The 12,607-nt window shown below is 38.4% G+C and overlaps 1 protein-coding gene across 1 annotated transcript in view; it reads right to left on the bottom strand.

Moving 5' to 3' along the window:
• LGR4 (leucine rich repeat containing G protein-coupled receptor 4) overlaps positions 1–12,607 on the bottom strand; it is a 103,936-nt gene that overhangs the window by 3,981 nt on the left and 87,348 nt on the right. Inside the window, exons 7-17 of the mRNA XM_025928331.2 lie at positions 11,365–11,433; positions 10,301–10,372; positions 10,043–10,114; positions 9,388–9,456; positions 7,792–7,863; positions 6,634–6,699; positions 5,851–5,922; positions 4,161–4,232; positions 3,740–3,865; positions 2,539–2,654; positions 2,201–2,284 (exon numbers count right to left, since the gene is read on the bottom strand). Of these exons, the coding sequence (XP_025784116.2) occupies positions 2,201–2,284; positions 2,539–2,654; positions 3,740–3,865; positions 4,161–4,232; positions 5,851–5,922; positions 6,634–6,699; positions 7,792–7,863; positions 9,388–9,456; positions 10,043–10,114; positions 10,301–10,372; positions 11,365–11,433 (890 nt within the window). The remainder of the gene's footprint in view (positions 1–2,200; positions 2,285–2,538; positions 2,655–3,739; positions 3,866–4,160; positions 4,233–5,850; positions 5,923–6,633; positions 6,700–7,791; positions 7,864–9,387; positions 9,457–10,042; positions 10,115–10,300; positions 10,373–11,364; positions 11,434–12,607) is intronic.

The raw sequence follows: 12,607 nt of genomic DNA, 5'->3' as shown, positions 1-12,607 counted from the left end.
GAGCTTAAGTCAGCCGCTTAAGCAACTGAGCCACACAGGTGCCCCTAGGTCCTTTTCTTCCTCCTTCCCAGTCCCAATACAGCTTTTAGAAATTATGTATGTGTATGTATGTACATGTATATATGTGGCTTTCAAGGGCAATCTGATGAAGCAGATTAAAATAGGTATAATTATACCCACTTTCCATCCAGAGAAATTGAGACGTCAAAGTGTTCAATAGACTTGACAAAAGTTATTCAATAAGACAATAAATAGAGTGAGGGCAAAACCACCCTGATGTTAGCTATTCATACAAAGCCACATCCAATAAAACCCTGTGAAATTTAAACTAGAATTGCAAGAACTAATTTAGTAACTAAATTGTATGTACTTTGACGGGCTAGTTATGTCACAAATGACAACTATTTTATTTTAAAATTAGTAAAGGAAAACTAAATTTTGTTTACGAAGCTCAAGAAAACTATGTATTACAATTGCCTAAAACACATGTTCTGATGTATCTTTCTGAACTGTCATGAACTTTGATACATCCCACATTTTAAATTGCTGAGACATTCACAGACCTTACAAGCCAGCTCAGCAACATTTATATCTATCTGACTTCCAAATATCACAAGAAACTTAAAAAAATTTTTATCCTCCCCCCCCCACACCCTTAGGAAATGTTAGGAGGAAGCTTCCACCTTTATCCCTGTATCTGAACTCATCTTCCTTCAAGGAAGAAGGAGTAGCTCATCTGACCTGAGAGAACAGGACTTCCTTTTGGAAGTGTCTGGTAGGTGGAGATACTCTCCCCTGGGAAGCAGGCTCCACCCAGTGACTGTCTGAAAACTGGCTGCCTCCTCCAGTTCTAACAGATGGATCCCACTCTCTGCTACTCCCTGATTCTGCGTGAGCACATGGGGGTCTGTGTGTTACTACAGCTGAGTGGGGAGTCAAGCCCGCAGTGTAACTCTACCTCAGTGGGGGGAGTGGGGAGGAATCTTAGACCAACTTTCTTCCTGACTAAGGTTTAAATTCAGTGTAGAGGAAATGGAATCCCTGCCTGTTCAGGTCTAGTCTCCTCTTTAACAAAGCTGTTCCCTTCTCATTGGGTTGTCAGTTCCTTATGCACATTCTCTAATACAAGAACCCCAATCAGGCCAGTGAGCAAGCTCCACCCTCTTAACTTCCAACAATTAATTCAGAACCTAGATAATATACACTGCCTATGCTGAAATGATTCTTGCCAATTCCATTTGCTCATCTGGTCACTTTAAGCTCATTCTCAACACAGGCACTGTGCTAAGTATTAAAAGAATACATACACAGCCCCTTAAAAAGCTCACAATTCAGCAGTCATCATTAGAAAGTCCATAATACTTTTGATTCTGAGTTATAAACTCAATATTCAGATCATCCCATGTTATTATATTAAAAAAAATTCTAGGGGCGCCTGGGTGGCGCAGTCGGTTAAGCGTCCGACTTCAGCCAGGTCACGATCTCGCGGTCCGGGAGTTCGAGCCCCGCGTCGGGCTCTGGGCTGATGGCTCGGAGCCTGGAGCCTGTTTCCGATTCTGTGTCTCCCTCTCTCTCTGCCCCTCCCCTGTTCATGCTCTGTCTCTCTCTGTCCCAAAAATAAAAAATAAAAAAAAAACGTTGGAAAAAAAAAAAATTCTACTTCATAGCACACCAGTTAGCCAATTATTTATTTTTTTTCTTTTACAGTAAAATTCCAAATCTATCTTCCCTGATAGATGAGGCAGAGTCCAACATTATGGTCACAACCAAATATGTGGTCTCATTTTAGTAACTTTCCCAAGCCCACTGAAGTTCAATGAAATAAAGTAGAAAGAAAAGGAAAATCAAAGTTGCATTAAAAAAAAAAAGGTTACACTAAAAATCCTTGCAGATCAGTAAGTCCTAGAACTGGTCGCTAGAGTTAAAGAAGCATTCAGAAAGTGCTTCTCGATTTTGCATGCGCATAACCCTCCAGGGAACTAGGTAACACGAAGACTCTGAGTCAATAAGTCTGGGACAGAGATTCTGCAAGGGACGCCTAAGCTCCTGGTATGCAGACCACCGCTTGAGGCAGAAGGCCTTGTGAGATCATCTAGCACCACTCCTGTTACAAAAAATCACATCCCGCCCCCAAGTTTTAGTTCTATGTGCCTAATGTTTATTTAGAGCAAGACACTACAGCAAAATGTGTTGGGCATACCTGTGGAGGGCGTACAGTGGATAATTATTTGACTGTGTTCTTCATTCTCTGCACTGCTCGTGACCCCCGCTGCACCCGTGGGACCTGAATAGATAACGTAAACTGCTTAATTCCAGTTTTATGCAGTTCAAAAGAACCATACTTTCCTGCAATCTTCTCTCTTGTACATGAGTTGAGTTCAGCTTCCATGAGGCTTAATAACATACTAAAGATGCAAGTAACACAGTCTATGCCGTTTTCTCACATATTTCCTATTTATTCTTCAAAAATGATTACAATAACAGAGACTTGAATTAATGCCATAAAGCACATTCTATTTTAAAAGTACATGCACTCGCCTTTATCCTTTGCCACACTGTGGTCCTGGAGGCTGGTATCTTCCGTGTTTGAATGTGCATAAGAGTCACAGCCCCAAAATGCACAGCACTGATAAGCATATGGTACTGATAAAGACCTGGAGAAAATTGCAAAATCTACATTGAAGAACAACTTCACAGACATGCTTTTGTTTTGTAAAAAGTATTTCAATGTTTAAGTGCCCTAGGAGTCAGACCTGACTGTCACATGCTTTAAAAACTGGTCATTAGCCTCTCTGGGCCTCAGTTTCCTCATCTGCGAAAAGAACTCGGGTAGGTGACACCATGAATTTCTCTTTTCATATAAGATGTGCTTTTAAGGGGCGCCTGGGTGGCGCAGTCGGTTAAGCGTCCGACTTCAGCCAGGTCACGATCTCGCGGTCCGTGAGTTCGAGCCCCGCATCGGGCTCTGGGCTGATGGCTCGGAGCCTGGAGCCTGTTTCCGATTCTGTGTCTCCCTCTCTCTCTGCCCCTCCCCCGTTCATGCTCTGTCTCTCTCTGTTCCAAAAATAAATAAAAACGTTGAAAAAAAAAAATTAAAAAAAAAAAAAAAAAAAGATGTGCTTTTAAAAGCTGAATTTAAAACAAACCATATTTACAATTTAGGAGTAATACCGCAATTTAAAGTGAAATCTTATCAGACTCCCTTTATACGTGAATTTACCATGCTTAATTTATCATAGGATACTGGTAGTTTCATTTCATATTAATGTCCCAGATCATTTGCGACTTTACACCATTAAATGAATTTACTTTGTTCACATAAGTGTAATAAAAATATTTATTTTCTTCTCCCACAGTAATATCCCCAAGCCTTGTCTCTACTATATCAAATATCTCTATGAAGTATTACACTCTGTATCAATTTTCTGTACGTTCACACTTATGTGGTTCTCCCCACATTGTTCATGACAAATCTACTGTATAAAAAACCAGTCTGATGAATGGCTACATTATCTCCTGATAGCCTCAAGGGCTGGAAATTCATGTTCTCAAAAACTAAGGTATAATGCTCATGTTCTTTTTTTTTTTTTTTTACCAAATTTGTGAGGACTGAGGTAGAAAATACTCTTAACTTATGGCCTCCCAGAAAATCTGGGAACCACAGCCCAAAACTAGCCTACTCTATATTTTAGGGGTGCACCATAACCCCAACAAAAAAGAAAAATAAGCAAAAACGCACCTGAGATTAACAAAATCTTTTGCTGCTAGGGCTTCTTGTAGCTTGAAGTTGCCAACAAGTTTCAGCTGATTTAGCCCATGCAGGCCTTCCGTAGGAAATGAAGTTAATTCGTTGAAACTTACATCTCTAAAATGTGAATGAGACTTTAAATTAACTCCGAAGATGCAAATTACACAAAAACCTTTGTACATGTGTAAACATCATAAATACTAGAGCTCTAAGAGGAAGTTCAGGCGTGCCGAAACAATAGTTCTGGCATTCATCTTGCCTTCCTAGAAGGTGTCACTATATCACTGCGGCTTTAGCATTTATACAAGGGAGCAACTAAACAGAAAAAAATATTTTGATAGGACAATGCCAAAACACAAGTTTCTGTAGACTATTACTTTCAGGACATTACTGCATAAAATCATCAACTTACAGGTTAGTTATTGACCCAAGCTTGGCAAAAGCTCTGCTGTGAATTTCATGGATCAGGTTTCTACTCAGATCTCTGCAATTATAAGAATAACATGTTAATCTTTTCAAATAAATTCAAACTGCAGTTACTCTGACTATACTTTGGTATTTGAGGTAGTCACAGTATCCCTGATAAGATAATAAATCTTATTAATCTCGCCCAACAACTCTATGTTTATGTTGAATTCTTCTCCTTCACAAAAATCTATTTCTTGGAATGGGTTCCACGGAGCAATAATTCTAGTTGGCACCTGTTTCAAAACAGTTGTGAATTTTCTCCACCTTATCCTTCTGGTACCAGTTCAAAAATATAAATGATATGATATAACCTTTGGTACTATTAAGTAGGTGAGGAAAAACTCAGCTCCTGACAAAGCTGAAAATAAAAACAGGTTTCATACTATTTGCTTTCTCAAAGGTCAGTGATAAGGCCCTGAGGGAAGACAAATAATCAATATGTCAACAAGAGCATTCCAGAAGGGCTTCAGATATCATTCTTTCCCAAGCAGGAAATAAAAATCATATCAACACCAGAGCTGTACTGTATTCAGAAACACACCCTGAGAAATTCTGATATCGCAGAATTAATAAAACAAATAATCTGCAACCACACTTAAACTGAGCATTAAGGGAAATTTAAAGACATCTCCCGGATAACAGGACAATTCGGCAAACTTGATTTCGAATAAAAAAAAAGGCCAGCTTTTCACTGTTGTCGCTTATCGGTGCTCTACAAGTGACTGCAGCTAGGAGCCAGATCCCTTCCTCGCTACTGCCCAGACCCACACACAGTAAGACTGTCAGCCACAAGAAAAGATCCCAATGTCTAATAAAATACTTTGTAGTAGAAATTATTTTCTATTTCTTACTGGAATCTATTGGAAGACAGGAATCAATATATGTAATTTCGCCTTCAATTTTTCAAATTTGTTCTGTATTTTAAAAATATTCACTATTTTAGCATATTGTGTTTTCTGCACTAATGTTCTATAAATACAGGGACAAGGCCTGTCTTAGCCACCTCTATATCACCAACTGCTTAATGGAAAACTTGGCACAAATATACACTCAACTACAAATATACTTTTCAAATGAGTGCGTCTGTTGCACATTAGCTATATTTGTTATGATATATACCCCAGTGTGAGGGTCTGCAAATTTTTCCTGTAGAGGGCCAAGTAGTGAATATTTTCACCTCTAGGTCATATATTCTCTACTCCAACTCTTCAACTCTGCCATCGTATGGTTAAAGCAGTGTTAGACAACATTTAAAAGAGCATGGCTGTGTTCCAATAAAACTTAATTTACAAAAACAGAAGGCAGGCTGGACCCGGCCCACAGGCTATAGTTTGCCTACCCGCTGCTCTAATGGATTGGCAAACCTCATCACTGTGACTAGGAAACCAACAAGCTCCATCTCTCAGGTTGTATACATTACACCATTTCACTTACCAACGTACAACAGCATAAATCAGCTAAGGCAAAAAATACTGAAAGTTAGATCATTTATAAAGTACCACGTGGTAAAATTTGAACATTTACACATAACAAATCACATCTTTAAGTATATCTATCATGGGAATTATAATGATAGATTAATTTATAACTTGACAAAAATTTTAGTTGTTTCTAATAATCAAAGAGAAACTTACAGAATCCTCAGAGATATCAGGCCTTGAAATGTACCTTCTTTTATTTGGTGGATCTGATTACGTTGCAAAGAACTAAGGAAAAAAAATGAAGGAAAAAAGAAAAATTATTTTCAATTTTGAAAGATAACATTTCTTAAACTTTGTCTAAGTTTAAATACTCATTCATAAATAACCTTGATTTTGTTGAAAGTAAGAGAACTGCCATTTCCTCATCAATAACATGAAAGGGTTAGAATAATTGGTATTCCATCCCAATTTATGCTGGGAGTTAATGTACACTAGCTAAATTCCTTATCAACCCCATTCAGGAGAGCAGGAAGACAACATGGTAAAAAAGGACCCAAGACAGTACAACCATACCAAGTACCATGGAGAGAAGGCTACAGGAAAGGTAAAGAAAGGGATCAGTGACGGGAGAATTAGTGCCTTCCTCTCCCCATCTCCCAACCAACTTCCATCAAAACTTACAGGTACACAGTGGGTATCTGGGTTTGATTTCCCTCAACAACCAGGAACAGTTTTTGTTTGTTTGTTTGTTTTTGTGTGTGTAGACAGCCCTCCCGCTGTACTGTCTCATAGAATGCCTGGTAAGTACCTAAAAATGCTGGTTGTATGGCCACAACTAGTACAATATGACATTTATTCACAGGGATACCTGATTATATGCATTTATTTCTTTAATATTTCTAATTTCCTGATGGTAAAGCCATTATTTAAAATAGGAAATGTTCAATGAATCAACCATAAGCCACAGCAAAAAGAGTAAGTTCAAGACCAACTTACATTTCTTCCAGAGCATGGCAACCATTAAAGCTTGGAAGGTCTTTTATATTGTTGTAAGACAAGTCCCTTAAAACAATGAAAATTAACAAATTAATTCTGTGTTATCAGAATACTAAATTAAAAGAGCTGTACTCAGTATTGAAAACAGCACTAAGATCTGTAATAAAGACAGATGCCTGAAGAAAATCATCTATTTTTTTTTCTAAGACTTGTAAGTTTCTAGAGTGATATAACATGCTTAAGATTGCAAACTTGAAGTATATAATGTTGAGTACAGACAATATAAAATATATTAAAAACACTTAAAAATTTTTAAAAATTTTAAAATAAAACTATTAAAAACATTAAGCATATAAAATATACAGTTATGGAAAATATATCAAAATTATGTCTAAGTGGTAGATTTATGTGGTTTTTAATTTATATTTTTATAATTTTGTTTATACCATAAATAATTTCTATGTTAATTATAAAGCTTTAAGAGGAGTGGTATGCATAACTCACATTTTCAAAAAAATGTATATTAAACCAAATATAGGGACTCGTTAACTCTCACTTAATCCCACTGCAGTGCTTCCTCCATAGTGATCACTGTGCTTGATATTCCGTGACATGATTTAATGATTTGTTTAATCAATCAGTCACTTATTTTGTTACTATCTCTCTCCCCTGAATACTTATTAACAACTTAGTAACTTAATTGTTTGCTCTTATGACATTTTTACTTCCTTACTTTCCAGGGTAGTTGAAATTTTTTGGAAAGCTCCATGCTTAATTGGTTCCTGATCCAAGAAAGATTTGGGCTCTGCTTAAGTTCTGGATAAAACAGAAAGAGGTGGAGAGCTGACAGTCCCAGGGCATCTAGAATTAAGGGCAAGAAAGCCCAGATAAGAAAAATACAAGGAAGAGACTAGTCTGGTTTTACTTTGTTCAAAGTCACAAGACGTATGACATATACATAACCCTAAAAACCAAATTGAAATAAACGTTACCTACCCTTGGGTCACTAAAACACCTGCTCATTTCCATAAAGGGAACAAATAAGACATAATTCTACCTTAAAATCAGCTAATGAAAATAGCGGACCCAAAATAAAACTCAATATACGTGAAGTACATAAAAGAAAAAGTATATGAAGGGAAGAGGGACCCAACTTACAAAGTCCTAAGCATCTTTTGTTCTTGGCACAAATTACTGGATATGCTGCTTATCTTCGTGCCTGTCAAGGTCCTGTGGAAAACATTGTTCATCTAAGAAATGGAATCATTCAAGTTCAGATGGTAAACAAAATGCTATTCTCGCATAGAAAAAGAAACATTTTTTTCACATATTTGCATATGAACTAGAGTCTCTGTATCCCACTGCCTACTTACTCCTTAAAATCAGGCATGTGGGAAGATGGATTAGGCCTCAGATGGATTAAGCCTCTGTTACGGATCTCATTTTCATAGTCAGGCAGAAAAGCTTGTGACAGGAGATGTTTATATTGTCCAGACGTCAAGCCTGATTTCTCACGTGGACCAACAGAAAAACACTTATCCATAGTTCCCGCCTGACTACAATCACCTGCAACACCACCTCACCCCCAAAACATGCGAAGCTACCTTGGCATCCTGCCCCCAAACCTGGTTTCTGTGTTTTCGGGCAACCTGACTCACTGTTATGAATGAAATGTTCTCTTCCTCCCTCCCTTCCCATGTTCCCATCTGCAGTCAGTCCCAATTCCTGTGCTTCCTTCCTTTTTCGTGTCTCCAGCATCTGACCCTCTCTTCATTTTTATTAGCACTATCGAATCACATGTGAAATGAAGCAGATGGAGGTGGAGGAATCTCAGTCCACATGGAGGAATGCCAGCGGTGTTAAATGCACTCATTTAGCAAGGGGATTATACCCATGGCCTCCTTGCGGTTCTTCCCAATTCTAGTCTCTCTTACCCTCCTCATATCACCTGATACAACATACTCGATATATCCAAACTACCTTAACAAGTCAAGTTTAACCCCGAGCCCGGTGCTTCCCAACCTCTTTTTTCTTTTATTTTGGCACATTGGAAAATCGTAACATTTACGTGAGGCTCCTTGTGGCTGGAGGCCTTTAGCAGCCTCAGGCTCCTCTTCGCTGTCTGGAGAGCTGAGGTCAGAAAGGGCTTAGATGCGTATGTACCCCATTCACAGACCACTTACTGGGAAGCTGTGCCATGACCAAATGTTCAATGTTCAAGGGTTGCCATTTTAAAACTGTGACCCAAACGATTTTCCAAATTTCTCCATATCACACCGCATTCCATTATAGACATGCAATTCTAGTTACATATGCACGTCTGTTACATCATCCCTGAGAAAATTTTCAGTATTCCCCCTTTTGCTAAATCCTGCCTTTCTAATTAAAAGACCCAGCTCTGAAAACCTGACAGTATTCGATTTTGAAACTATACCTTCTCCCTAACGCTTTCCCTGATAGTCTACATCAACTGCTCCACTTCTGAATTCCTAAAGCACTGCTTGGAATTTGGCGTTTAGTTACTGCCTCATATTTTCAGTGAGCTTTTTGGATCTAATCTCCATACATGAGGCTCTATTCTATCTGAGGTGACTGAGCCCAAACCCAATATATCCGTATCCATGCATGATATGCCCAAAGAGATACTGCAGGAATCAACACCATCATCATCCCCAACCCCAAAAACCACTGGCACCCTGAGAGCAGGCCAGCATGTCATTTCTACCCTACCCTTCTTCAAATAGCTGCACTTACAGACTTTCCAGGTGGACGGTTCCAGTCAGATTGGGGAACTGCTGTACCATGCTTGCGCCTCGAATGACTCTAGGAAATTGGGAGAGAAAAAGTAATTTAAAATAAGAAATTTTCATACACGATATTTTCATTTTATTTTTTTTGAACAGTTTAAAATTACAGCACTATTGGGGCGCCTGGGTGGCTCAGTCAGTTAAGAGTCAGACTTTGGCTCAGGACATGATCTCACGGTTTGTGAGTTCAAGCCCCGTGTTGGGCTTTGTGCTGACAGCTCAGAGCCTGGAGCCTGCTTCAGATTCTGTCTCCCTCTGTCTCTGACCCTCTCCTGCTCATGCTCTGTCTCTCTCTCTCTCTCTCTCAATAATAAATAAATGTTAAAATAAATAAATTAATAAGATAACAGCACTATTATACCTAAAAATAAAATCAGTTTCAATTCTTGAATGTACCTGAGAGTGTGATAATTTGGCCAAGAGTTCACATAAATAAGAACCATCATCAATTTTCAGAACTGCCCTTTGGACTTTCACCCAAAGGAGTAGGGGGAAGGGGGGGGAGAGTTTTGTCTTCTGGAGCTACAATAATACATTCTAGTTTTCCATTAAAGCAATTGCATAAAGATTCAGGCTTGTTTTAGAATTTGTGTAATACTTACAAGGAATGCAGTTCAGATAAATTGTGAAATGCGGAGTTTCCCACAAAAGACAGAGGATTATCATACAAATGTCTGTAAAAATACCGCAAAAAAGTAAAGTTTTCATATGTTCACAAGCCCTCCAACACTAAACCTATGTTCACAAAGTCCATAGATCTAAAATCCTGAATTTTCACTCATTCTTCATCAAAATGTCTGGCATCATACAGACATGCTTTACATGATTAAATATTAAAAGAAGCCTTCAGAACTACTTACATGGTTCTTAAGAGTGGGTTACCATCAAATGCTCCATCAGGGATAACAGAAATAGAATTACTATGAAATAACCTAAAAAGGTAGGAGAAAAATATTTTTGAAATACATGTCCCCTTGTGAAATAAGTTAAAACTCGAGTATCTAGTCCTGTTCAGTGTTATGTGAAACACAGCTGAGAACAACTACATGAAAATTTCAAAAATGTGAGGAAACCGAATTTTTTATTCCATCACATCCTTTCCGGGAACATACCGAATTCTTTTTTTTTTTTTTTTTAATTTTTTTTTTTTTTTAACATTTATTTATTTTTGAGACAGGGAGAGACAGCATGAATGGGGGAGGGTCAGAGAGAGAGGGAGACACAGAATCTGAAGCAGGCTCCAGGCTCCGAGCCGTCAGCCCAGAGCCCAACGCGGGGCTCGAACCCAGGGACTGCGAGATCGTAACCCGAGCTGAAATCGGACGCTTAACCGACTGAGCCACCCAGGCGCCCCCCGAATTCTTTTTAAAGCTGCTATCTCTCAGGTCTCTGTGATGCCATGTACACTCCTGTCTCTGCCCTTGACAAATCCAACATCTAAAATGCCCCCTCATCTTTTCATTTATTTTATTATCTCCATCCTTTTAACTCCAGTCAAATTCCTCCTCTTTAGCACTGCCTTTTCTAATGACCCTGATTCTCAATGAGGTCTTTTTCTGGAATGATTTACTTAGCCTCTGCATTTAGCACTTATTTCTACCTGGCAACTGCTATCTGCAAGTCTCACATGGTTAGCTTCCCCAGTGCCATGGAGACTGCAAGCTCTTAACTGGCAGGGACTGTATGTTATGGTTTCTGGAAGACACCTTAGTACAGACAAAACAAGCTCGGTATAGCAATCTAGGCTCCACACTGTCTGCGCTGACACCATCTGGTCTGTATGATCATATATGTGTTTGTGTGTGTCTGGGTATTATGGTATGTGCAGTGGAGCAAAGAGGCTTTAAAATCACACTCTTGGAACATGAAGTGATGAGTTCTAAGGACGCTATGGCACGCACAGAGAGAGCAAAGCAATACTCACAGTTCTTTTAGGCTAGGAAGGGCTTTAACAGCCTGAGGAAATTCCCCCAAGTTATTGTAATTCAAGTCCCTAGAAAAAATGGGGGAAATATATAAGAACACTGAAGAACGGTCACAATTTATAAGGCATTTTGGTACAAATGTATTCTTAACAAAAATCACATCCTCTGGATGGTAATCTTTCCCCACTGACCATAGTGCCATTTAAAACTCTGTAGCTCAACTGAATTTATATCCTTTCTTAGAATAGTGAATAGAAAAAAGAATCATAATTCTTCTATGATGGTTTTAAGTTAATTTTAAAAGATCAAGAAATTCTTAATCACCTATTATTGGTGCACTAAATAAACAAATCATTTGAATGGCATTCTTCAGGAAGTTCACCATAAAACAGAATTTATGGAATATCCGTTTATAAATGACAACAACCTGAAAGCACGGTTTCCATTTGGGGTTTAGAGTGGCTTCCTGAAACTCTGGCATGAGGGCAGCTGACCTCGGCCCTACTATCAGGCAGATGACCTGAGATAAGTACGAACAAGGTCGAGCACCAGGATGGGTTCACACCACTAGCATCCTGAAGCAGGTTATAAATTGTTGAAAATGTTACATTAATTAGGAGCAAGAAAAGCCACAGTGGCATGTAAGAAAAAGTCTTAATTTGAGTGTTTAAGTTTTAATTTATTTTATAACCTAAAGAGCATGATGGGGTAGGATTAGTATGGTTTAGAATGAGAGTAACACAAAATCAAAAGTCCAGCTCTTTAGGGACCTATTTTGTTTTCTTTTTCTACGCAGAAAGAAAAGTGGCAAGTAAGAATTTAGCTGGGAAGAAGAAGTTTCATTTTAATGTAATTGGAAGAGTATATGTGGTCTAGGATCGGTTCCATCCAGTCCTCTGCTACACTGGTATTTACATACTTAGTAAAGGAGAACTGAGCTTGGAACTATCTTCTTCAAGAGCTTCCACCTTCCAATGTCCACTGATGTTCACTATCCTTTCATTGTTTAGACAGGAAAGTAGATTCATAAGGAACTAAGAGATTTTAAGTCTTCTAATTAGGCTAACCAGAATATTCAGTTAAACAAAATATCACAAGCCCTGAGCATTCCAATCAAATGTTACTAACCTAATTGGGACATTGTCTGAATTATTTATTACACCACAATAGCAAATACTATAAATCTTTGAATAAAGACAACTAAAATAAACTAAAACAACAAAAATAAAATCCTATTCTTGA

Source organism: Puma concolor, chromosome D1 (assembly GCF_028749965.1).
Source record: "Puma concolor isolate L17-30 chromosome D1, mPumCon1.1.hap2, whole genome shotgun sequence".
NCBI lineage: Eukaryota > Metazoa > Chordata > Mammalia > Carnivora > Felidae > Puma > Puma concolor.
The sequence above is the reverse complement of the archived record's forward strand: the minus strand, read 5'-3'. Positions and strand labels throughout refer to the sequence as shown.